The sequence below is a fragment of the Coregonus clupeaformis genome, chromosome 2 (genome assembly GCF_020615455.1).
Source record: "Coregonus clupeaformis isolate EN_2021a chromosome 2, ASM2061545v1, whole genome shotgun sequence".
Classification (NCBI taxonomy): domain Eukaryota; kingdom Metazoa; phylum Chordata; class Actinopteri; order Salmoniformes; family Salmonidae; genus Coregonus; species Coregonus clupeaformis.
Genome location: NC_059193.1, coordinates 37,527,714 through 37,554,746, shown reverse-complemented (window position 1 = coordinate 37,554,746; position 27,033 = coordinate 37,527,714). Strand labels below are relative to the sequence as shown.

Genomic DNA, 27,033 nt, shown 5'->3' with positions numbered 1-27,033 from the left:
TCTTATGTGGATGATGTTAAAAATATTTGTTGGTCTGCTGTGATTAATAAGGAGCATCCAGACTCTGCACTTGATGAATTTATGAAATTGATTCTTTCAATTATTGATAAACATGCACCTGTTAAGAAACTGACTGTTAGAACTGTTAAGGCTCCATGGATTGATGAGGAATTGAAACACTGTTTGGTTGAAAGAGATGGGGCAAAAGGAGTGGCTAATAAGTCTGGCTGCACATCTGACTGGCTGACTTACTGCAAATTGAGAAATGATGTGACTAAACTCAACAAAAAGAAGAAGAAACTGTATTATGAAGCCAAGATCAATGATATAAAGAATGATGGAAGAAAACTTGAGTACTTTAAATGAAATTATGGGCAGAAAGACAAATTCAACTCCATCTTTCATCGAATCAGATGGCTTATTCATCACAAAACCATTTGATGTTGCCAATTATTTTAATGATTACTTCATTGGCAAAGTGGGCAAACTTAGGCAGGAAATGCCAACAATGAACAGTGAGCCATCGTATTCATGCATAAAAACACAAATAATGAAAGAAAAGCATTGCAAGTTTGAATTTTGTCAAGTTAGTGTGGGAGAGGTGAAAATTATCGTTATCGATCAATAATGACAAACCTCCTGGCATTGACAACTTAGATGGAAAGCTACTGAGGATGGTAGCTGACTCTATAGCCACTCCTATCTGTCATATCTTTAATCTGAGCCTAGAGGAACGTCTTTGTCCTCAGGCCTGGAGGGAAGCAAAAGTAATTCCGCTACCCGAGAGTGGTAAAGCGGCCTTTCCTCGTTCTAACAGCAGACCTATAAGCTTGTTGCCAGCTCTTAGCAAACTGTTGGAAACAATTATGTTTGACCAAATCCAATGCTATTTATCTGTTAACAAATTAACAACAGACTTTAAGCATGCTTATAGAGAAGGGCACTCAACATGTACTGCACTGACACAAATGACTGATGATTGGTTGAAAGAAATTGATAATAAGAAGATTGTGGGAGCTGTACTGTTAGATTTCAGTGCAGCCTTTGATATTATTGACCATAATCTGTTGTTGAAAAAACGTGTGTTATGGCTTTTCAACCACTGCCATATTGTGGATTCAGAGCTATCCATCTAATAGAACTCAAAGGGTTTTCTTTAAATGGAAGCTTCTCTAAATGGCAAACGTGTAAAGTGTGGTGTAACGCTGGGCAGCTCTCTAGGTCCTCTACTCTTTTCTATTTTTACCAATGACCTTCCACTGGCATTAAAACAAAGCATGTGTGTCCATGTATGCTGATGATTCAACCATATATGCATCAGCAACCACAGCTAATGAAGTCAATGAAACCCTTAACAAAGAGTTGCAGTCTGTTTTGGAATGTGTGGCCAGTAATCAACTGGTCCTGAACATCTTTAAAACTAAGAGCATTGTATTTGGTATAAATCATTCACTAAGTTCTAGACCTTAGCTGAATGTGGTAATGAATGGTGTGGCTGTTGAACAAGTTGAGGAGACTAAATTACTTGGTGTTACCTTAGATTGTAAACTGTCATGGTCAAAACATATAGATTCAATGGTTGTAAAGATTTGGAGAGGTCTGTCTGTAATGAAGAGATGCTCTGCTTTTTTGACATCACACTCCAAAAAGCAAGTCCTACAGACTCTAGTTTAGTCTTATTTTGATTATTGTCTAGTGGTCGAGTGCTGCAAGAAAATACCTAGTTAAGCTGCAGCTGGCCCAGAACAGAGGGGCACATCTTGCTCTTCATTGTAATCAGAGGGCTGATATAAATACTATGCATGCCAGTCTCTCTTGGCTAAGAGTTGAGGAGAGACTGACTGAATCACTTCTTCTTTTTATAAGAAACAATGTGTTGAAAATCCCAAATTGTTTGCATAGTCAACTTACACACAGCTCTGACACACATACTTACCCCACCAGACATGCCACCAGGGGTCTTTTCACAGTACCCAAATCCAGAACAAATTCAAGAAAGCATACAGTATTATATAGAGCCATTATTGCATGGAACTCCGTTCCATCTCATATTGCTCAAATGAACAGAAAACCTGCTTTCAAAAAACTGATAAAACAACCCCTCACAGCACAACGCCTTTCCCCTATTTGACCTAGATAGTTTGTGTGTATGTATTGATATGTAGGCTACGTGTGCTTTAACATTTTTTTTTTATGTAGTTCTGTCCTCGGAGAGTACGACCCTGCCTTACACAGGAAGCGGCACAGGTCCTAATCCAGGCACTTGTCATCTCCCGTCTGGATTACTGCAACTCGCTGTTGGCTGGGCTCCCTGCCTTGTAACAGATGCGAGCTTCAACTCATCCAGAATGCCGCAGCCCGTCTGGTGTTCAACCTTCCCAAGTTCTCTCCCGTCACCCCGCTCCTTCGCACACTCCACTGGCTTCCAGTTGAAGCTCGCATCTGTTACAAGACCATGGTGCTTGCCTATGGAGCTGTGAGGGGAACGGCACCTCCGTACCTTCAGGCTCTGATCAGTCCCTACACCCAAACGAGGGCACTGCGTTCATCCACCTCTGGCCTGCTGGCTCCCCTACCTCTGCGGAAGCATAGTTCCCACTCAGCCCAGTCAAAACTGTTCGCTGCTCTGGCACCCCAATGGTGGAACAAGCTCCCTCACGACGCCAGGACAGCGGAGTCACTCACCACCTTCCGGAGACATTTGAAACCCCACCTCTTTAAGGAATACCTGGGATAGTGGAGCGTAGCAGAGAGAGAGAGCAGGGTGAGCGCGGTGGTCGGGAGAGGTTGTGTTTTCTATAGCAGGAGGTAAGCTTGGCTTCTTATATGATGTTGAGTAAAGCTTAAACCATGTATTTAGATTGTAGGTAGGTATTGTAGTCAGGTATTATAGGTAGTTTACTTAGGTAGTTATTGTAGGTTATTGTAGGTTATTGTAGGTAATTATTGTAGGTAAGTATTGTATTCGGGGACCCGCGAAGCACGAGTGCTAGCTAACCCACTACTTGGACCAACAAAGCTAGCTAGCTAGCAGGTAGCTACTGGTAACTTTTAGCAACTGTGGTTAGTTGTTTCCAATGTTATTTCACGCTTAAGAGTATCTGTAATTGAGCCAGCTAGCTACCTACCATTCAGCTGTTTTTCTAACCTCATTATCCGAGGCATTAACGTTAGGTGGTTGGTAGCTGCTGTACTTAATTACAGCTACTGATTGCAGTCTGCCACCCAGTTAGCTGGCGTTGGGTAAGTTTGGCTTTATACATAGCTTGGGCTTTGTCGAGTAAGGCTTAAACTATGTATTTAGATTGTAGTTAGGTATTATAGGTAGGCATCGTGGGCTGTATATTATTAGGTATTATAGGTAGGCATCGTGGGCTGTTGTGGGTAGTTGTTGTATGTAGTTATTGTAGGTTACTTTTGTATTCGGCGGTGCCGGGTGTAGCACGAAGCTAGCTAGCTAACTCACCTCCTGGACTAGCTGGCTAGTAGCTATTAGCAACGGTAGCAACTAAATACAATATCCTTTTAGCCAGCTACATTCGTTCGCAGCGACGCCGTTTTTCAAACAAAGTCAACACAGCAGCCATTGCTAGCTAGCCAACACTACCAGCTGGCTGTACTGTGGTAGCTAAATACAATATCTTTGTGCTAGCTAGCCAACGTTTAATCATTGCTGCGTTATGAAAGAACTAGACACGGACATTAATTATCTGTTTAGTGTGTTAACACACTATTGGTAGTTTGTTGTAACCAAGTATTGGTGCTAAACTGTGTGTTATTGGATGCTAGCATGCTAGTTAGCTATGGCGTCATAGTTAGCTAGCTGAATAAAGTAAGTTGAGTCTAGTCCTTGAAACATTGAACCGCTGTAGTTTACAACAATTCTAATTTCTAAAGTGGAAGTTGGGAGAGTTTTATTCGGGTGGTTCAGTGAAACAATTATAGTTTCTGAGGTGGAAGTTGGGAGAGTTATATTTTTTTGGTGAGGGAGGCCTTGCTCTCTCCTTTCCCAGATGTTTAGTTCATTTCATTCCGATCTCCTCTGCATTATTGTAGCCATCTGCTACAGCCTGTCAACTATGCCTCTGCCTATCCCTGTTCTCTCCTCTCCGCACAGGCTACACAAACGCCTCACACCGCGTGGCTGCTGCCTCTCTAACCTGGTGGTCCCTGCACGCACCACACACCTGGAGTTCCAGGTCTCAGGCAGCCTCTGGAACTGCCGTTCTGCTGCCAACAAGGCTGACTTCATCCCAGCCTATGCTACCCTCCAGTCCTCGATTTCCTGGCGCTGACGGAAACATGGATTACCACTGAAAACACTGCTACTCCTACTGCTCTCTCCTCGTCTGACCATGTGTTCTCGCATACCCGAGAGCATCTGGTCAGAGGGGTGGTGGCACAGGAATCCTCATCTCTCCCAAGTGGTCATTCTCAATTTTTTCCCCTAACCCATCTGTCTATCTCCTCATTTGAATTCCACGCTGTCACAGTCACTAGCCCATTTAAGCTTAATATCCTTGTCATCTATCGCCCTCCAGGTTCCCTTGGAGAGTTCATCAATGAGCTTGACGCCTTGATAAGTTCCTTTCCTGAGGATGGCTCACCCTTCACAGTTTTGGGGGATTTCAACCTCCCTACGTCTACATTTGACTAATTTCTCTCTGCCTCCTTCTTTCCACTCTCTCTCCTCTTTTGACCTCACCCTCTCACCCGTCCCCCTACTCACAAGGCAGGCAATACGCTTGACCTCATCTTTACTAGATGCTGCTCTTCTACTAATCTCACTGCAACTCCCCTCCATGTCTCCGACCACTACTTTGTATCCTTTTCTCTCTCGCTCTCCTCCAACACTACTCACTCTGCCCCTACACAGATGGTAACGCGCCGCCGCAACCTTCGCTCTCTCTCTCCCACTACTCTCTCCTCTTCCATCCTATCATCTCTTCCCTCTGCTCAATCCTTCTCCCTCCAATCTCCTGATTCTGCCTCCTCAACCCTCCTCTCCTCCCTTTCTGCATCCTTTGACTCCCTGTGTCCCCTATCCTCCCGGCCGGCTCAGTCCTCCCCTCCAGCTCCGTGGCTTGACGACTCATTGCGAGCTCACAGAACAGAGCTCCGGGCAGCTGAGCGGAAATGGAAGAAAACTAAACTCCCTGCCGACCTGGCATCTTTTCACTCCCTCCTCTCTACATTTTCTTCATCTGTTTCTGCTGCTAAGGCCACTTTCTACCACTCTAAATTCCAAGCATCTGCCTCTAACCCTAGGAAGCTCTTTGCCACATTCTCCTCACTGCTGAATCCTCCCCCCTCTCTGTGGATGACTTCGACAACCACTTTGAAAAGAAGGTTGACGACATCCGATCCTCGTTTGTTAAGTCTAATGACACTGCTGGTCCTGCTCACACTGCCCTACCCTATGCTTTGACTTCTTTCTCCCTCTCTCTCCAGATAAAATCTTGCGACTAGTGACTGCAGGCCGCCCAACAACCTGCCCGCTTGACCCCATCCCCTCCTCTCTTCTCCAGACCATCTCCGGTGACCTTCTCCCCTACCTCACCTCGCTGATCAACTCATCCTTGACCGCTGGCTATGTCCCTTCCGTCTTCAAGAGAGCGAGAGTTGCACACCTTCTCAAAAAACCAACACTCAATCCCACTGATGTCAACAACTACAGACCAGTATCCCTTCTTTCTTTTCTTTCCAAAACTATTGAGCGTGCCGTCTTTAGCCAACTCTCTTGCTATCTCTCTCAGAATGACCTTCTTGATCCAAACCAGTCAGGTTTCAGGACTGGTCATTCAACTGAGACTGCTCTTCTCTGTGTCACGGAGGCTCTCCGCACTGCTAAAGCTAACTCTCTCTCCTCTGCTCTTGTCCTTCTAGACCGGTCTGCTGCCTTTGATACTGTGAACCATCAGATCCTCCTCTCCACCCTCTCCGAGCTGGGCATCTCCGGCACGGCTCACTCCTGGATTGCGTCCTACCTGACCGGTCGCTCCTACCAAGTGGCGTGGCGAGAAGCTGTCTCCGCACCACGTGCTCTCACCACTGGTGTCCCCCAGGGCTCAGTTCTAGGCCCTCTCCTTTTCTCCCTATACACCAAGTCACTTGGCTCTGTCATATCCTCACATGGCCTCTCCTATCATTGCTACGCTGACGATACACAACTAATCTTCTCCTTTCCCCTTCTGATAACCAGGTGGCGAATCGCATCTCTGCATGTCTGGCAGACATATCAGTATGGATGACGGATCACCACCTCAAGCTGAACCCTGGCAAGACGGAGCTGCTCTTCCTCCCGGGGAAGCACTGCCCGTTCCATGATCTCGCCATCACGGTTGACAACTCCGTTGTGTCCTCCTCCCAGAGTGCGAAGAGCCTTGACGTGACCCTGGACAACACCCTGTCGCTTCTCCGCTAACATCAAGGCAGTGACCCGATCCTGCAGGTTCATGCTCTACAACATTCGGAGAGTACGACCCTGCCTTACACAGGAAGCGGCACAGGTCCTAATCCAGGCACTTGTCATCTCCCGTCTGGATTACTGCAACTCGCTGTTGGCTGGGCTCCCTGCCTGTGCCATTAAACCCCTACAACTCATCCAGAATGCCGCAGCCCGTCTGGTGTTCAACCTTCCCAAGTTCTCTCACGTCACCCCCCTCCTCCGCACACTCCACTGGCTTCCAGTTGAAGCTCGCATCCGTTACAAGACCATGGTGCTTGCCTATGGAGCAGTGAGGGGAACGGCACCTCCGTACCTTCAGGCTCTGATCAGTCCCTACACCCAAACGAGGGCATTGCGTTCATCCACCTCTGGCCTGCTGGCTCCCCTTCCTCTGCGGAAGCATAGTTCCCGCTCAGCCCAGTCAAAACTGTTCGCTGCTCTGGCACCCCAATGGTGGAACAAGCTCCCTCACGACGCCAGGACAGCGGAGTCACTCACCACCTTCCGGAGACATTTGAAACCCCACCTCTTTAAGGAATACCTGGGATAGGATAAAGTAATCCTTCTACCCCCCCCAAAAAAAATAAAATAATAATAATAATAAAAAAAAATAATAAGAATAATTGGAAAGTGGTTATCCCACTGGCTATAAGGTGAATGCACCTATTTGTAAGTCGCTCTGGATAAGAGCGTCTGCTAAATGACGTAAATGTAAATGTCCTTGAGCTGTTCTTGTCTATTATTGTTCTGTATTATGGCATGTTTCATATTTTGTGTCGACCCCAAGAAGAGTAGCTGCTGCTTTTGCAACAGCTAATGGGGATCCTAATAAAATACAAAATGTCAGGGGAATTTTGTGAAGCAAGGTTGCTATATTCACGTCAGGGGAATTTAGAGTAAAGTGTCAGCCTATTTGCATGAACTGAAATTCCAGTTGGTTTTCAATGAGGAAAATTGTAATTTCAGTTTACTTCCTGGATTGACTGAAATAAAATGAAACAAATTAAATTGACTCCACACCTGGAAAGTACTGCATTTGGAAATATGCAGCTTCTGGTGTGAGAGTGAAACGGAAGAGAGAAAATATAAAAGTTCAAAACGTTTGACCCTGGTGTGAACGGTCTCCTTCCACATATTCTCACCTGTTGGCAGATGCTCTTCAGCACATACTTGGCGTACATGTCTAGGCTGGCCGTTTCTATGGAGACTGTGTGGCCGCCCGACTTCTTGGATCCCATGTCGTCGTCTGCGATGTCGTCGAGGCCGGCGGGGTCAGAGAATCCCGAGCCCTTCAGTTCTGCATCGCCTGGAGAGAGATGGAGAGAAAATGTATAACTTCAGGGTTCTGTGGTCTTACTGGTGACCAGTCGTAACAGATACACATTTCAAGTGGAACTGACAGCATTTTAAAAATGAAACAGGCAATCATATTATCAGTAAAATATATAAAAATCCCAGTTTATGCTTCAAAACCAACTTATATTAGTTTTTTTTAAATATGTTCTATTTGACTCAAAATTCCATGACGTACAGTAAGACATTGTTGGCAGAATAGATGGAGGCAGTTCACTGCATGATTAATACATTCACCAATACATTTCTTGGTAGTCCAAAAAATATTGCTATCAGGTTGTAAATCACAGCTGGTCTGGTACATTGTTTGCTGCCTCCACCCATTCGGGATGCACTGTTTCAATTTCAATGTCTCAATATTTTGAACAAAAACAGATGACTGTAACTAAGGCTAGGAATGTCAATACAATCAAACTAGCAATGCAATGATCACAAGTCAGTCATAACGTGGCTAATAGGCTAGCACACGTGTCAAACACAAGGCCCACGGGCCGAATAGGACACACAAGCGAGTATAAATGAGACAACAGTTGAGTCATCTACTTTATGAAATTACAGCCTGATGTGATCGTGTCGGTGTATTCAACTTCAATTGCGCCTCTTTCGTGTGTCCCATTTACAGCGCGCAGCGGAGGGAAAATATACAGACACATGCCACAGTCCTAGCTAGGCTACTAAAATGTTGCAGTCTGACTTTGGTTTTTAAAGCTTGACAATGAAAAACCCCAAAACAAAACACCATGCAAAGGAGAATTACAGCAACAAGTACAGGCCTATTACAGCAACATTTGAGCAATAGCCTAGCCTGGCTACTCATCTATAATACATTTTGAGTCCACCATACATACAGCAATGCTGCATTCAACCGCACCGGTGATCCATGCAGTGCAAAACAAATAAAAACATGTTTTAAGTTTAAACCTTAACCTACAGCTAAGTTTTTGTTATTTGTAGTTATTAAATACTTTTTGATGAATGTTATGCACATCTGCAAGCATAGCCGCAAAGGCTGGACAAATATTGAGCTCTTCTTTTGTTTTAATATGTTAAAATGCTATATACAGTGCACTGGGAAAGTACTCAGACCCCTTGAATTTTTCCACATTTTGTTACGTTAGGCTTATTCAAAAATTTATTAAATTGTTTGTTTTTCTCAATGTACACACAATACCCCATAATGACGAAGCAAAAACAGTCATTTATTTGTTGCAAATTACAAAACTGAAACATCAAATTTACATAAGTATTCAGACCCTTTACTCAGTACTTTGCGAAAGCACCTTTGGCAGCGATTACAGCCTTGCGTCTTCTTGGGTATGACGCTACGAGCTTGGCACACCTGTATTTGGGGAGTTTCTCCCATTCTTCTCTGCAGATCCTCTTAAGCTCTGTCGGGTTGGATGGGGAGCGTCGCTGCACAACTATTTTCAGGTCTCTCCAGAGATGTTAGATCGGGTTCAAGTCCGGGCTCTGGCTGGGCCACTCAAGGACATTCAGTGACTTGTCCCGAAGCCACTCCTGCGTTGTCTTGGCTGTGTGCTTAGGGTCGTTATCCTGTTGGAAGGTGAACCTTTGCCCCAGTCTGAGGTCCTGCTATGGAGCAAGTTTCAGCAAGGATCTCTGTACTTTGCGCCATTCATCTTTCCCTCGATCCTGACTAGTCTCCCAGTCCCTGCCGCTGAAAAACATCCCCACAGCATGATGCTGCCACCACCATGCTTCACCGTAGGGATGGTGCCAGGTTTCATCCAGACGTGACGCTTGGCATTCAGGCCAACGAGTTCAATCTTGGTTTCATCAGACCAGAGAATCTTGTTTCTCATGATCTGAGAGTCTTTTAGGTGCCTTTTGGCAAATTCCAAGCGGGCTTTCATGTGCCTTTTACTGAGGAGTGGCTTCCGTCTGGTCACTCTACCATAAATGCCTGATTGGTGGAGTGCTGCAGAGATGGTTTTCCTTCTGGAAGGTTCTCCCATCTTCACAGAGGATCTCTTGAGCTCTGTCAGTGACCATCGGGTTCTTTGTCACCTCCCTGACCAACGCCCTTCTCCCCCGAGTGCCCAGTTTGGCCGGGCGGCCAGCTTTAGGAAGAGTCTTGGTGGTTCCAAACTTCTTCCATTTAAGAATGATGGAGGCCACTGTGTTCTTGGGGACCTTCAATGCTGAAGACATTTTTTGGTACGCTTCCCCAGATCTGTGCCTCAACAAAATCCTGTCTCTGAGCTTTCTCAGACAATTCTTTCGACCTCATGGATTGGTTTTTCCTCAGACATGCACTGTCAACTGTGGGACCTTACAGCTCTGGAAAAAAATTAAGAGACCACTGCACATTTTTCTTAAATCAGCATCTCTACATGTATGACAACCATTCCATTCCAGTGTCTGTTGAATTCCAACAGAGGCACACCTCATTCTACTGAATTAGGTACTGATTAGGTGATCATCTGAATGTGAGGAAAAGAAGGGTTCAATTGTGGCTTTACTGGCAGAGGGATACAGTGAGCGTCAAGTTGCTGACATCCTTAAAATTTCAAAGACGGCGGTTCATAAGAACAAGGTCAAGCAGCAGACATTGGGGACAACAAAGCTACAGACCGGCAGAGGGCGAAAATGACTCTTTACTAACCGGGATGACCGCCAACTCATTCGAATGTCACTCAACAACCATAGGATGACATCAAGTGACCTACAAAAAGATTGGCAAACGGCAGCTGGGGTGAAGTGCAAGGTGAGGACGGTTCGAAACAGGCTCCTAGGGGCAGGGCTGAAGTCGTGCAAAGCTAGAAAAAAGCCCTTCATCAATGAGAAGCAAAGAAGAGCCAGGCTGAGGTTTGCAAAAGACCATAAGGATTGGACCGTAGAGGACTGGAGTAAGGTCATCTTCTCTGATGAGTCCAATTTTCAGCTTTGCCCAACACCTGGTCGTCTAATGGTTAGACAGAGTCCTGGAGAGGCCTACAAGCCACAGTGTCTCGCACCCACTGTGAAATTTGGTGGAGGATCGGTGATGATCTGGGGGTGCTTCAGCAAGGCTGGAATCGGGCAGATTTGTCTTTGTGAAGGACGCATGAATCAAGCCACGTACAAGGTTGTCCTGGAAGAAAACTTGCTTCCTTTTGCTCTGAAATTGTTCCCCAACTCTGAGGATTGGTTTTTCCAGCAGGACACACAGCCAGGTCAATCAAGGTGTGGATGGAGGACCACCAGATCAAGACCCTGTCATGGCCAGCCCAATCTCCAGACCTGAACCCCATTGAAAACTTATTGAATGTGATCAAGAGGAAGATGGAGAGTCACAAGCCATCAAACAAAGCCGAGCTGCTTGAATTTTTGCGACAGGAGTGGCATAAAGTCAACAATCATCAATGTGAAAGACTGGTGGAGAGCCTACCAAGACGCATGAAAGCTGTGATTGAAAATCAGGGTTATTCCACATTCCATATTGATTTCTGAACTCTTCCTAAGTTAAAACATTAGTATTGTGTTGTTTAAAAATGAACATGAACTTATTTTCTTTGCATTATTCGAGGTCTGACAAAACTGCATATTTTTTGTTATTTTGACCAGTTGTCATTTTCTGCAAATAAATGCTCTAAATGACAATATTTTTATTTGGAATTTGGGAGAAATGTTGTCAGTAGTTTATAGAATAAAACAAAATTTTTAATTTCACCCAAACACATACCTATAAATAGTAAAACCAGAGAAACGTATATTTTTGCAGTGGTCTCTTAATGTTTTCCAGAGCTGTATATAGACAGGTGTGCCTTTCCAAATCATGTCCAATCAATTGAATTTACCACAGGTGGACTCCAATCAAGTTGTAGAAACATCTCAAGTTGTAGAAACATCTCAAGGATGATCAATGGAAACAGGATGCACCTGAGCTCAATTTCAAGTTTCATAGCAAAGGGTCTGAATATTTATGTAAATAAGGTATCTGTTTTTTATACATTTGCAACAATTTCTAAAAACCTGTTTTTTGCTTTGTCATTATGGGGTATTGTGTGCAGATTGATGAGAAAAAGAATAATTCAATCAATTTTAGAATAAGTCTAACGTAACAAAATGTGGAAAAAGTAAACAGTCTGAATACTTTCCGAATGCACTGTATAGCAGCCTACGTACATAAGTGGACATTATAAAAGGGGCATACTTTTTCTAATGAAACAACGGCCAGTTTGGGTCGCAGTTGCACTTTTATTTGTAAAAACAAATACGCTATGTCTGGCCCGTGAATTTGTAGTTTTTTCAATATGGCCTGTGCACTGATTGAGTTTGACACCCCTGGGTTAGCGTATCTATTTATGTAGCTAGCTATTTATTTAGCAAGCTAAAAACACGGAACCTAACGTTAGCTATATAGCTAGCTAGCTGCTGGGAGGATGTCATGTCATTGGAGGAGTGGGTTGAGTGACCTACTTTTTCCCCTTCATATCGTTTTTCGGTACAGCTAGAGATGGTTAGCTAGTAAGAAATGTTAATCGCTTTGCTAGCTAGCCATGCTGAACTTAAACGACTTATCGACAGTTAGAATATCTCTTAGTCTATCAAATGTTTTTGGCATCGATCAAATGGGCTGGCAAGCAGGCAAGTTCCCATTCAGTTGTCAAAACGTGCATTGGGACAAGCATGCATTGCCAGGCAAGCTGCAGAAGGACGAGCAGGCTACTATTCCCCATCGTTTATCAGTACCATTTTGACGGCCAACTAGCTGAAAAATGGGTTTATCTAATATTCCCTCGTTAGGTTTTAGCTCATCTCGCGCTGGCTGGCATTAGTTGTTGATCTTTGTTGATGTGCATAGGCAACTGAGGGAGAGAGCCTACCTTTTCATGGTTGTTTGATCAATAGGACTGTGAAATTCCCAAATGTAAGAGGACACCTGTGGTATTTACATATTTTCAGGAATCCATTCAGGTGTATTTTGTGGCTTTTGGCAAATGCGTTCTAATGATCTAAAGTCGCGCTGTTGCTACTGCCTGTAACCACACAGTCCAGGTCACAGTGAATGATGGCAGGCCCTTGTGGCAAATGGCTTATTTGCATATAGGCCTATTGTCGCTCTGATTGGCTATGGCGCACTGGTCTGCGTAGACTCCGGTCCTGGACAAGACAGATGCTTTTCTTAGGTTTTATTTACTGCAGTGTCTATTAATTGTCCAAATGCATGGCCACCTTCCCACTCTATATTGCTATAGAATTTTCACAAATGCCTTAACATTACGAAACATTCTATGAATTTATGAAAACGTGAAAATGACGATATCGATGTGCTCGCTTGTCAGAAAGTGTAAAAAAATATCCTGGGTATGTATATGAACATATTTGAATAAGATTTAATGTTGCTAAAACGCTGTCAGTTCCACTTTAATAACTATAATTACATAAATCTATTCACATTCAATTGTCAAATTGGACTCGTATGCAACTTTAAGGACAAAACAATAGCATAATACTGAGAGTATTACCCAGCATAAAGACAGCCTTTAGGACAGCAAAGACAGCTCCGACCACTATGCTGTTCTGCGAGGCAGCCAGAAGGTGGCGATCACACGACGACCGGATCCCAACAGAAGATTTATCTGCAAAATATAAAATCATATCATTAACATTTCCATTAAATCAAAACATATATTAATTAATTAACATTTTATCCGATGTGGGATCAAACTTGGAATTAGTTTGCTTGGGGATGTAGAGGGGACTGTTCTTGGTGCAGGAGGGGGGGTTAGCTTTGTGTGTACCTGACTTGGCTCCATCCTGGGGGCAGGGGTTGCGCTGGGGGGTCTTGAAGAGGTGCAGCAGAATCCTGCAGGTCAGACGGGCTCCGGGCTCAGAGTCCTGCTCACTGCAGGCTGGGAGGAGAGACACACAGAGAGAGGTAGGTTAGTAGGGGTACACACACAGACAGTCGCACAGCCAGTCACACACAACCTCAACAATGAATCTGAAGGGGATTAAAGCTGCTTTAGCAAAGTGTGACGACCCTCCCACTCTGTCTGCCGAAATTCTTTCTCTCTGCTCTTGTTTTCCTTAATAGGATGTCGGTGGGCGGAGCAGGGAGGATCGTCAGCTAAACGGGACACACCTGGGCTCGGGTGTGTCCCGGGGATAAATACACCTTCCCCCCAAACATCGAGGAGACTCTCTCCACGCAGGCATTTTGTTTTGGCACCTCCCATTATCACCATCTATGCACGCATCCACTCATCTACACTACTGACTACACACACCAGTGTTGCTTGTATATAGTTTACTTTATTTAATAGATATATGTTCGTTATTTCTTTATCTCCGCGTTGTCTCCCTCTTTGTCACGGGCTACGAGCCGGTTCGTAATAAGTCAAATATTTCACCTCCCAAAATTTTTATAAAACATAATGAATGACCAGTATTGGAGGTCTTCACAGGACCAAAAAGTTGGACCTGGATGGACCCGAGGACAAATCGACCTAGACCCGACCCATACCCTGACAGGTCCGGGTGTAGACCAGATCCGATTGGACCAGTGACAAAAGAAACGCTTATCAGGTAAGTTGGTCTTCTGGTTAAACAATAGGTTTTTATATGTTGGCTTAGGCCCTCTATAAGTCAATAAATTCAACTTATTAGCGTAAAATAAAGATGCTATAGAGGCTATGCTCGGGTCTATCAGCTGCAGTTACATAGAACCGATGACAATCAAACAGGACCCGGTCTCGGGTATATCGGGTCTGCCCGGACCCGTGAAAATCTCTAACCATTATGACAAAAAAACTATAGACTTTACACTAACAGCCCTAAGCTTCAAGATGTGATGACATGGAAATGAATAACACCCAACTACAGAGAACAGAAGCTCTTGAATAATTTGGAATGTGTCCTAAATTGACTTTCAAGGAGTACCAAATACTAAGTGGCCTTTTCAGAGCTGGGCTGCAAAGGAACGTCGGCAAAGAAGAATCTGACACATAGCTGAACTGCTGGCTGAGGAGGAGACGTGGAGCGGGGTCTGGCAGCACGTGACAACTTCACAGGGGACTTAGAAAACAGGCTGAATGGGGCCTTGTCCTCTGAGCGAGAGGCAGCCTTGACTGGCCACCACACACACACACTGGTGTTTACCTCCCGCTCAGACAGAAAAGACCGAAGTAGGTAATGCATTATGGGGATGGGAGTATCTTCAAAGCCTGGAGAGGCAGGCAGACAGGGCCTCTGTGTACTGTAAACTCATTTATATTTGGTATTTTAGTAGGATCCCATTAGCTGTTGCAAAAGCAGCAGCTACTCTTCCTGGGGTCGACACAAAATATGAAACATGCCATAATACAGAACATTAATAGACAAGAACAGCTCAAGGACAGAACCACACGTAGCCTACATATCAATACATACACACAAACTATCTACAGTGGGGGAAAAAAGTATTTAGTCAGCCACCAATTGTGCAAGTTCTCCCACTTAAAAAGATGAGAGAGGCCTGTAATTTTAATCATAGGTACACGTCAAATATGACAGACAAATTGAGGGAAAAAAATCCAGAAAATCACATTGTAGGATTTTTAATGAATTTATTTGCAAATTAGGGTGGAAAATAAGTATTTGGTCACCTACAAACAAGCAAGATTTCTGGCTCTCACAGACCTGTAACTTCTTCTTTAAGAGGCTCCTCTGTCCTCCACTCGCTACCTGTATTAATGGCACCTGTTTGAACTTGTTATCAGTATAAAAGACACCTGTCCACAACCTCAAACAGTCACACTCCAAACTCCACTATGGCCAAGACCAAAGAGCTGTCAAAGGACACCAGAAACAAAAATGTAGACCTGCACCAGGCTGGGAAGACTGAATCTGCAATAGGTAAGCAGCTTGGTTTGAAGAAATCAACTGTGGAGCAATTATTAGGAAATGGAAGACATACAAGACCACTGATAATCTCCCTCGATCTGGGGCTCCACGCAAGATCTCACCCTGTGGGGTCAAAATGATCACAAGAACGGTGAGCAAAATCCCAGAACCACACGGGGGGGACCTAGTGAATGACCTGCAGAGAGCTGGGACCAAAGTTACAAAGCCTACCATCAGTAACACACTACGCGCCAGGGACTCAAATCCTGCAGTGCAAGACGTGTCCCCCTGCTTAAGCCAGTACATGTCCAGGCCCGTCTGAAGTTTGCTAGAGTGCATTTGGATGATCCAAAAGAGGATTGGGAGAATGTCATATGGTCAGATGAAACCAAAATAGAACTTTTTGGTAAAAACTCAACTTCGTCGTGTTTGGAAGACAAAGAATGCTGAGTTGCATCCAAAGAACACCATACCTACTGTGAAGCATGGGGGTGGAAACATCAAGCTTTGGGGCTGTTTTTCTGCAAAGGGACCAGGACGACTGATCCGTGTAAAGGAAAGAATGAATGGGGCCATGTATCGTGAGATTTTGAGTGAAAACCTCCTTCCATCAGCAAGGGCATTGAAGATGAAACGTGGCTGGGTCTTTCAGCATGACAATGATCCCAAACACACCGCCCGGGCAACGAAGGAGTGGCTTCGTAAGAAGCATTTCAAGGTCCTGGAGTGGCCTAGCCAGTCTCCAGATCTCAACCCCATAGAAAATCTTTGGAGGGAGTTGAAAGTCTGTGTTGCCCAGCGACAGCCCCAAAACATCACTGCTCTAGAGGAGATCTGCATGGAGGAATGGGCCAAAATACCAGCAACAGTGTGTGAAAACCTTGTGAAGACTTACAGAAAACGTTTGACCTGTGTCATTGCCAACAAAGGGTATATAACAAAGTATTGAGAAACTTTTGTTATTGACCAAATACTTATTTTCCACCATAATTCGCAAATAAATTCATAAAAAATCCTACAATGTGATTTTCTGGATTTTTTTCCTCATTTTGTCTGTCATAGTTGACGTGTACCTATGATGAAAATTACAGGCCTCTCTCATCTTTTTAAGTGGGAGAACTTGCACAATTGGTGGCTGACTAAATACTTTTTTTCCCCACTGTAAGTCAAATAGGGGAGAGGCGTTGTGCCGTGAGGTGTTGCTTTATCAGTTTTTTTAAACCAGGTTTGCTGTTTATTTGAGCAATATGAGATGGAACGGAGTTCCATGCAATAATGGCTCTATATAATACTGTACGCTTTCTTGAATTTGTAAGTGTGTGTGTCAGAGCTGTGTGTAAGTTGACTACGCAAACAATTTGGGATGTTCAACACATTGTTTCTTATAAAAAGAAGCAGTGATGCAGTCAGTCTCTCCTCAACTCTTATCCAAGAGAGATTGGCATGCATAGTATTTATAGTAGCCCTCTGATTACAATGAATAGCAAGACGTGCCGCAGAGAGTTTAGGCTAGATTAAATAGGAGAGACTGGGATCTAAGAATCTTAGAGTAAGGCCTCGGTGGTGTTCATTAGGGCATGCAACGAAAACGCTTCAAAACATTTAGCAATGGAAAAATGAAAATGAACGTACAGGTAGTCCCTCCCTATTTCACTCTGTTTTCTTCCGTTTGGTGCCTTATGAAGAGGACCCTGTCATTGGGTCTGGGGGTGAGAGACGGGCTCTTACCAGCGTTGAGTAGGGAGGGGATGGCTACGCAGCGGACCAGGTCCTCCAGGAGAAGACACTGACGGGCAATGAGGATGGCTACGAAGGTGGCCAGGGAGTCATGGAAGGAGAGATCACTGACCTGTGAGGGAAACAGAGAGAAGGAGATGTTCAAATTTGATGTGGACTGCTAATTATTCAACGCGTATTGGTGTAGAGAGAATTGCTGGAATGTTACTGTGTGTGTTCCGCTCTAACCATGCCTCTCAGAGCCAGAGGAGCATTCAGCGGGTCGGATACGAGGTGCATGTGTCAGGGGCTCCTAATGATCACGGATTACAAAAAGAAAGCCAGCCACGTCGCGGACACCAATGCCGCCCTACCGGACGAGCTAAACACTTTTTTCTCACGTTTCGAGCACAACGACGACTGAGCAGCCAAGGACAGCCCCGGAGGACAACAAGGGTTACGTACTTGGGTCTTTCTATAAATTAGGGTACTAGTGAGAATTTCCTATGCTGGACAACTTGTTACAGCTGTTGATAAGTCATTGCTAATAATCAGCTAAATATTTTCATGTAATTACATTAAGATATAGCTACAGTGCATTCGGAAAGTATTCAAACCCCATGGTTTTTAGAAATGTTTGTACATTTATAAAAAATGAAATATCACATTTATATAAGTATTCAGACCCTTTACTACATGCTTGGCACACCTGTATTTGGGAAGTTTCTCCCATTCTTCTCTGCAGATCCTCAAGCTATGTCAGGTTGGATGGGAAGCGTCGCTGCACAGCTATTTTCAGGTCTCTCCAGAGATGTTCGATCGAGTTCAAGTCCGGGCTCTGGCTGGGCCACTCAAGGACATTCAGAGACTTGTCCCGAAGCCACTCCTGCGTTGTCTTGGCTGTGTGCTTTGGGTCGCTGTCCTGTTGGAAGTTGAACCTTCACCCCAGTAGGAGTTCCTGCTTTGGAGCAAGTTACATCAAGGATCTCTCTGTACTTTGCTCCATTCATCTTTCCCTCGATCCTGACTAGTCTCCCAGTCCCTGCCGCTGAAAAACATCCCCACAGCATGATGCTGCCACCCCCATGCTTCACCGTAGGGATGGTGCCAGGTTTCCTCCAGACGTGACACTTGGCAATCAGGCCAAAGAGTTCAATCTTGGTTTCATCAGACCAGAGAATCTTGTTTCTCATGGTCTGAGAGTCCTTTAGGTGCCTTTTGGCAAACTCCAAGCAGGCTGTCATGTGCCTTTTACTGAGGAGTGGCTTCCGTCTGGCCACTCTACCATAAAGGCCTGATTGGTGGAAGGTTCTCCCATCTCCACAGAGGAACTCTGGAGCTCTGTCAGAGTGACCATCGGGTTCTTGGTCACCTCCCTGACCAAGGCCCTTCTCCCCCGATTGCTCAGTTTCGCTGGGCGGCCAGCTCTAGGAAGAGTCTTGGTGATTCCAAACTTCTTCCATTTAAGAATGATGGAGGCCACTGTGTTTTTGGGGACCATCAATGCTGCAGAAATGTTTTGGTACAATTTCCCAGATCTGTGCCTCGACACAATCCTGCCTCGGAGCTCTACGGACAATTCCTTCGACCTCATGGCTTGGTTTTTGCTCAGACATGCACGGTCAACTGTGGGATCTTATATATACAGGTGTGTGTCTTTCCAAATCATGTCCAATCAATTGAATTTACCACAGGTGGACTCCAATCAAGTTGTAGAAACATCTCAAGGATGATCAACGGAAACAGGATGCACCTGAACTCAATTTCGAGTCTCATAGCAAAGGGTCTGAATAAGGTATGTTTTTTTTTGTTTAGTTTTTTGCAAACATTTCTAAAAACCTGTTTTTGCTTTGTCATTATGGGGTATTGTGTGTAGATTGAGGGGAAAACATTTTTTAGATCCATTTTAGAATAAGGCTGTAACGTAACAAAATGTGGGAAAAAAATCAAGGGGTCTGAATACTTTTCCGAATGCACAAGTTGATTTAAAACCTGTTTAACCCTTTTTCATGGTTGGTTGACAGATTTGTTTAAAATCATGTGACAAAACATTACTTTTCTGTCCTTGCATGTATGGCAGTGTAAGTTGCCGTGATATCATATATTAAGCATCATCAGTTAAATTAGACATTGAACTTGAACCCTGTAAGAATCCAGGATCTAGCTGTCAGTCAGTTTTTTGTATAGAGATCTCAGAAATTCAGTGTAACTACGTAACATTTTGTGTCACCTTATGTCAGCATTCCCCAAACCCTGTCCTCCTCGGGACTCCAAAGGGTGCACATTTTGGTTTTTGCCCTAACACGACACAGCTGATTCAAATGATCAAAGCTTAATGATTAGTTGATTATTTGAATCAGCTGTGTAGTGCTAGGGCAAAAATCTAAAATGTGTACCCCTTGGGGTCCCGAGGACAGAGTTTGGGGAAACCCTGCCTTATGTTATGGGCACACAAATACAAAATAATGTATGCGATTGAAAGATTGAATGCTTCTAACCGAAAGAGTCACCTTACCTTGATACTTAAAACCTAAAATCGATACTGTCGTTAACGTGGTTCTTCAATAATTATGCATAATACTTGTTGGATGCGCATTTGGTGTCCATCTGATTAGTTATGCCATGATATTTTCACACATCATCATCTGATCCAGGAAGGAATTTTCCGAATGACATCCAAGTGATGTCGGGGGGTCGGGAGACAGTGTTATTTGTTTCTGCCGGTTGTTTTTCATGTTTTAGTGCCTCGGAATGGACACAGTCTACTGTTCGCAATTGTATCGGATAGACTACTACGCAACACCCAACGCTATTCCTATGAACTATTCTGGATATAATGATAAAAAAAAGTACATTTAGCCTAGTGGGGTTATTCACAATATGATCTGGTAATGAAATAACATGACAAATACATTTTGCTTTCCATGTTACACCTGCAATTTTAAACCATACAAGGGGCTTGAAGTAGCCTTCTTGAATTTGGAGCTCAGAAATTAAAGTACTGAAATAGGCCTACCTTGAAAATAATTTCCTCAATTTGTGCATGAAAAGTCCTTGTAATTTTTGTAGCCAATATATACGTTCTCCTGCTCCCTTATAATTACCTTTAATTTAATTTTTTATCTGTTTTTTTGAGCGATGTGTCCACTTTAGTATGTTTCCCACCGCTTCAATTGAAGGGTGTTGCACTACTCTGTTGCGGTAAAACCACGTGCGGTTATTATGAGGAAGATCACATCTAATGCTGGCTTCAACTTGGATTTCTATACAAAATCCTTCCATTAAAAAATGAACCTGGTTTTTGGTCACTTTCTAATTATAAAAAAAGCGATGGTGAGATTCAAATGCTTCCGCTATACATGGCTTTATTTGTGCCTGCGTCGACCACATAGGTTACAGAAAAATCACCATGCATGCATTCAATCTATTTGTCAGGCAATGTCCACATTATTTGAACCTATTTTTGAATGTAATAAAAATTTGAATATTAATGCATTGGCAAGGCCTCATTATTCTTAAAGTGGTAATGGTCAACTTTTTTGACACTTTTGCAAGCTTTTCTTTTTGGGGTGGAGGCAGAGCTGCTGCTATACTAGGCCCTATATGTACGATTATATAAATTATACAATTGTTTAACATTGACGTCCTAGAAAATGACAATTAAGTGCTTGAAAAAGACGCCGAAAGAGATGTTTCTACAACTTCATTGGAGTCCACCTGTGGTTAATTCAATTGATTGGACATGATTTGGAAAGGTACACACACACACCTGTCTATATAAGGTCCCACAGTTGACAGTGCATGTCAGATCAAAAACCAAGCAATGAGGTCGAAGGAATTGTCCGTAGAGCTCCGAGACAGTATTGTGTCGAGGAACAGATCTGGGGAAAGGTACCAAAACATTTCTGCAGCATTGAAGGTCCCCAAGAACACAGTGGCCTCCATCATTCTTAAATGGAAGAAGTTTGGAACCACCAAGACTCTTCCTAGAGCTGGCCGCCCAGCCAAACTGAGCAATCATTGGAGAAGGGCCTTGGTCAGGGAGGTGACCAAGAACCCGATGGTCACTCTGACAGAGCTCCAGAGTTCCTCTGTAGAGATAGGTGAACCTTCCAGATGGACAACCATCTCTGCAGCACTCCACCAATCAGGCCTTTATGGTAGAGTGGCCAGACGGAAGCCACTTCTCAGTAAAAGGCACATGACAGCCCGCTTGGAGTTTGCCAAAAGGCACCTAAAGGACTCAGACCATGAGAAAAGATTCTCTGGTCTGATGAAACCAAGATTGAACTCTTTGGCCTGAATGCCAAGCGTCACGTCTGGAGGAAACCTGGCACCATCCCTACGGTGAAGCATGGTGGTGGCAGCAACATACTGTGGGGATGTTTTTCAATGGCAGGGACTGGGAGACTAGATCAAGGGAAAGATGAATGGAGCAAAGTACAGAGAGATCCTTGATAAAAGCCTGCTCCGAAGCACTCAGGACCTCAGACTGGGGCAAAGGTTCACCTTTCAACAGGAAAACGACCCTAAGCACACAGCCAAAACAACGCAGGAGTGGTTTCGGGACAAGTCTCTGAATGTCCTTGAGTGGCCCAGCCAGAACCCAGACTTAAACCCGATCTAACATCTCTGGAGAGACCTGAAAATAGCTGTGCAGTGACACTCCCCATCCAACCTGACAGAGCTTGAGAGGATCTGCAGAGAAGAATGGGAGAAACTCCCCAAATACAGGTGTGCCAAGTTTGTAGCGTCATACCCAAGAAGACACGAGGCTATAATCGCTGCCAAAGTACTGAGTAAAGGGTCTGAATACCTACGTAAATGTGATATTTCCCCCCAAAAAAAATTGGGACATTTGCAAAAATTTCAAATAACCTTTTTTTGCTTTGCCATTATGGGGTATTGTGTGTAGATTGATGAGGAAAAAAAACAATTTAATCAATTTTAGAATAAGGCTGTAACATAACAAAATGTGAAGAAGTATTTTCAAAATGCACTGTATAGTCCTAGGGTAGCCCATGTTGTTGTATAGACAGAGTTAAGGGCCAATTTGCATATTTTCACTTTTGTTCCTCTAAGTACACATGTGGAACTGCATGAAAATCCTTTTTATTTTTGTTTCAAACCATTTTAAAATGTTAATCCCAATGTCACACATTGGCCCCATTATTTATAGAAAGACCCACTTACGGTCTCTCAAAGACCCACTTAAGTCATACAAATGTGTTAACCCTCGCAAGGCTGCCGTCCCAAACACCATCCCTAGCTGTGCCCTCAGAGCATGTGCAGACCAGCTGGCTGTTGTGTGTTCGGACATTTTCAAATCTCTCTAGCTCAGGCCGCTATCCCCACCTGCTTCAAGATGTCCACTATCATCCCCATGCCCAAGAAAGGGAAAGTAACTGAACTGAATGACTACCGACATAACACTCACTTCCGTCATCATGAAGTGCTTTGAGAGGCTAGTCAAAGACCATATCACCTCCTCCCTCCCAGACACACTCGACCCTCTCCAATTCAACTACCGCCCTGACAGATCCACGGACGACGCAATCGCCATTGCGCTGCCCTCACCCACCTGGACAAAAAGGAATGCATATGTGAGGATGCTGTCCATCGGCTACAGCTCGGCCTTCAATACCATAGTGCCCGCTAACATCACCACAAAGCTCACGGCCCTGGGACTGAACTCCTCCTTATGCAACTGGGTCCTGGACTTCCTGACGGGCCGCCCTCCAGGTGGTGAAGATAGGCAACATTACCTCCTCGACACTGATTCTCAACACGGGGGCCCCACAAGGGTGCATCCTCAGTCCCCTCCTGTACTCCCTGTATACCCGACTGCGTGGCCTCACATAGCTCCAACTACATGATCAAGTTCGCTGACGACAGTAGCCTAATTACCAACAACAACGAGACGGCCTACCGTGAGGAGGTAGGCACTCTGACGGTGTGGTGCCAGGTAAACAACCTCTCCCTCAACAACAGAAAAACAAATGAGCTGATTGTGGACTTCAGGAGGAACCAGGCTGGGCACGCCCCCATCCTCATCAACTGGGCCGCCGGGGAGACGGTCAAAAACGGCAAGTTCCTCTGCGTACACATTTCCGAGGAGCAGAAATGATCAAACCACGATAAGCGGCTCTTCAACCTCAGGATGCTAAAGAAATTTGGCCTGTCCCTGAGGGCCTTCACAGTGTTCTACAGGAACACCATCGAGAGCATACTGTCGGGCTGAATCACAGTCTGGTACGGTAACTCCTCCGCCGCAGACCACATGGCGCTATAGAGGGTGGTACGCTCAGCCGAACACACCATTGGATGCACACTGCCTGCCCTCCAGGACACCTACAACACCAGGTGTCACAGGAAGGCCAAGAAGATCATCAGGGCACCCAGCCACCCTAGCCATGGCCTGTTCTCCCCGTTTCCATCACTCAGACGTGGGCAGTATAGGAGCATCATGGCAACTGAATTGCCACCACTAGTCAGCTATCTGCTCCCCCTGTCCCCCCACCTACTCCCCGGTCTTCCTACCCCTCCTCCCCCCGCTGCTCCCCCTATGGACATTTCCAACTCCCCTCAACTGACATTTACCCTGCCCCCACCCCAATGGACATTATCATTGCCACAGTTAATATGTATATATTATTATGTATATTTTTATTATTTTATTGTCCTGCATCGGAGATCAAGAATTTCACTGTACCTTGTAATTACATCTGCAACCCTGTACACGTGAGTATTAAACTCTCTGAATCTGAATGCATATTAATTGGTGTAGAGAGAAAGAGCTGCGTGTGAACACACTCACGTCCACGTTGCACAGCAGGTCATTGAAGCCACAGTTGCCGTTGTTGGAGGAGCAGCAGAGGGCCTTGAGGACGCCCAGCCACTCAGCACTCAGAGAGCGACAGTACGCAGTCAGCTCTGCACACAGGATCCCAATGTCATTCACCCTGCATAAATAGACACACAGAGATGGGAATTAAACGCATAACACCTTACTATATAATTAATGTAAGATACGTATAACTGGTGAGTTGACAGTCAAGACTCCCGTATTGTTTCCATGCATCTGGACATATCCACAATCAATTATTGATAACGGTTTTATAGAAAAACAATGCTTGCCTCTCGGGGTCCCGGTGGTCCACGCACACATCCATGAGGACGTTGCAGACAAAGCTGTAGCGGTTGGCGGGGCTGTCGTTGAGGATCTTACCCACCATGCTGTGGTTGAAGTTGTGGGCCGACGGGTTGGCGATGGCCTCCATCATGAACACAGGGTCCCACAGCATGTTGGAGTCTGACGGGTCGATGTTACAATAGATGGAGTTCTTTACCTTGGAGCAGAACTCACTGGACCAGGGAGGGAGAGCCATATATTTAGAGAGCTAGGACATTGACGTTTCTGCATTATGATTCATTTACATGGCACAACATTATTCTATGGCAGCCATGTTAGCTCCCTATTAACATTACATGGGGGATATTAAGCAATGCAATGTAACTGAATGTCTAGAATTAGAACAAATATTCATATTGGCCCAAAACTCTCTAAATACATTGCTCTGAGGGAGAGGAAGGACACGGATTGTTTTTCCAATCATTACATTGCTACCATGTGGGACCAAACATTTTGGTTTCAACACAATGTTAGCATTTTTCATGACTTGGCCCCCTAAAACAATCTCAGGGAAATTGTAGAATAGAATAAAACTGCATTCAACAGTTGATGGTCCATGTTGATGTTTTACCTGAAGATCTCTCCAAACTTGCTCTTGAGGTGACTGCAGGAGGTATAGAGGTCATACAGGTAGGCCAGGATGCAGCGCTCGGCTGAGGAGCAGTCTGCAGGGTTCACCCCTGACTTCACCACGATGCGCAACCTGCTCAATGAATAGAATTCAACACGTTAATGCAAAACAACAAAGGACAGAAAGGTTCCTGTACTAAATGAGTTATGGAAGACCGGTTGAATTGAGTTTGCAGGATACAAGGGGACCAATGGAATAGTCCCAAAAGTGCAAACTCCAAAGTACTTGAGGGGCGTATTTGATACCAAAGTATTTGATTTAGCTATAATTTTTTATGACCTAGGTCTGTATAAAACAGAGACGGGTTTATAGGCAGTGAATACGTATCTGACTGTTTCTGCATTCAATAACGCTATGTCACTGCCTTGCCCATACAATGGCTAAAGACGATTCAGACTGGCAACCAGGCTATATAATAGAGCTGAATGCCTAGGGGTTGGATAGCGCCCCAGGCTATTGAAGTGAATAGTTAAGCTTGTGTGACTTACCCGTCAAAGACCTGCGCCGTCTGCTCGGGGTTGAGGATGAGGCAGGAGTGGTACCTCCGCAGCACGGCCACGATGCACAGACACAAGCCCGTGGTGTAGCTGCCCACCAGGCTGGACGACTTGAGCAGCAGCTCTGCCTCCACCAGGCTCAGCTCGTTCAGCAGCTAGATACACAGGTACACACACACACACACACACACATACACAGGCACGGGAAAGGGGAAGCGAGAGAAGGTTAGTTAGAAAAATATTAAAACCATCCATGGAATAAAATAGAAAATATAACTGTATAACTACGAGAAGTGTAATTCAACGCTATGATCAAATGCATTGACATTAGAGATAAAGCTGTACCTGAATGGCAAAGTCGATGAGGCCACTAATGTTGAGGGAGTACTCCATGAGGTCAAATATGAACTGGATGTGCTGGACCAGGGGCAGGTGATAGGACATCCCTAAGGCAAAGCTGGTGATCTGTTCCAGAACATTCCTGGACACCTAGTCAGAGAGAAGGGAAAAAGGGTTATTCACACATCCACACAGGCCTACTGTAAATACATAACTGTGAATATCCATAACATTACATACTCTAGTATTAAAATAAAGGTAATTGAAAATATCAGTTTGCAGTGAAAGATGTGGTTTTATGGGAATCATTTAATTGCGACTTCCTTGGAAGTATTGAATGGTGGACATATCATCAGTATCTATTTTTACAGAATAACTTGAGAGGATTCCACTAGCAAGATTTGGGGCACCATTAAAGACGGTGAGACTGGACTGCTATGAGGAGGAGGGGGGGGTCTCTCTCACCTGAGAGGTGACCTGGTGCTGGTCAAAGTGGGAGAGATGCTGGAATTTGGAGAAGATGTCCTCTGCTGTGGGGAAGGCCTCGGGCTTACTCCTCTTCCTCTTCTGTCCTTCCTCTCCTCCTGAGAGAGAAGAGAAAGTCGACTATTACATACAGGGCCTTTCTCAAAGGTCAGAGGTCGTCTGATGACATGGTTACGTCCCAAATGGCACCCTATGCCCTTTTAAAATGGACATTATTAAAGATAGTGCTCAAATAGCACAATTAAAATATAAAAAAGGAAAAGAGAAGTTTATGCAAAGCATAAGGGAAATATGATTTTAACCAGAAGGACATCCGCTCAACTCCTAAGCAGAAATACACTGAGGGAAAAAAGTATTTGATCCCCTGCTGATTTTGTACGTTTGCCCACTGACAAAGACATGATCAGTCTATAATTGTAATGGTAGGTTTATTTGAACAGTGAGAGACAGAATAACAACAACAAAATCCAGAAAAAACGCATGTCAAAAATGTTATAAATTGATTTGCATTTTAATGAGGGAAATAAGTATTTGACCCCTC

At 44.5% G+C, this 27,033-nt stretch overlaps 1 protein-coding gene across 1 annotated transcript in view; it reads right to left on the bottom strand.

Moving 5' to 3' along the window:
* The window catches only part of LOC121534917 (mediator of RNA polymerase II transcription subunit 12), a 71,659-nt gene that overhangs the window by 21,850 nt on the left and 22,776 nt on the right, over positions 1 to 27,033 (bottom strand). The window contains exons 17-26 of the mRNA XM_041841542.2: positions 26,472 to 26,590; positions 26,013 to 26,156; positions 25,659 to 25,822; positions 25,111 to 25,242; positions 24,485 to 24,712; positions 24,165 to 24,309; positions 17,360 to 17,480; positions 13,549 to 13,659; positions 13,273 to 13,386; positions 7,591 to 7,754 (exon numbers count right to left, since the gene is read on the bottom strand). Coding sequence (XP_041697476.2) covers positions 7,591 to 7,754; positions 13,273 to 13,386; positions 13,549 to 13,659; positions 17,360 to 17,480; positions 24,165 to 24,309; positions 24,485 to 24,712; positions 25,111 to 25,242; positions 25,659 to 25,822; positions 26,013 to 26,156; positions 26,472 to 26,590 — 1,442 coding nt within the window. The remainder of the gene's footprint in view (positions 1 to 7,590; positions 7,755 to 13,272; positions 13,387 to 13,548; positions 13,660 to 17,359; positions 17,481 to 24,164; positions 24,310 to 24,484; positions 24,713 to 25,110; positions 25,243 to 25,658; positions 25,823 to 26,012; positions 26,157 to 26,471; positions 26,591 to 27,033) is intronic.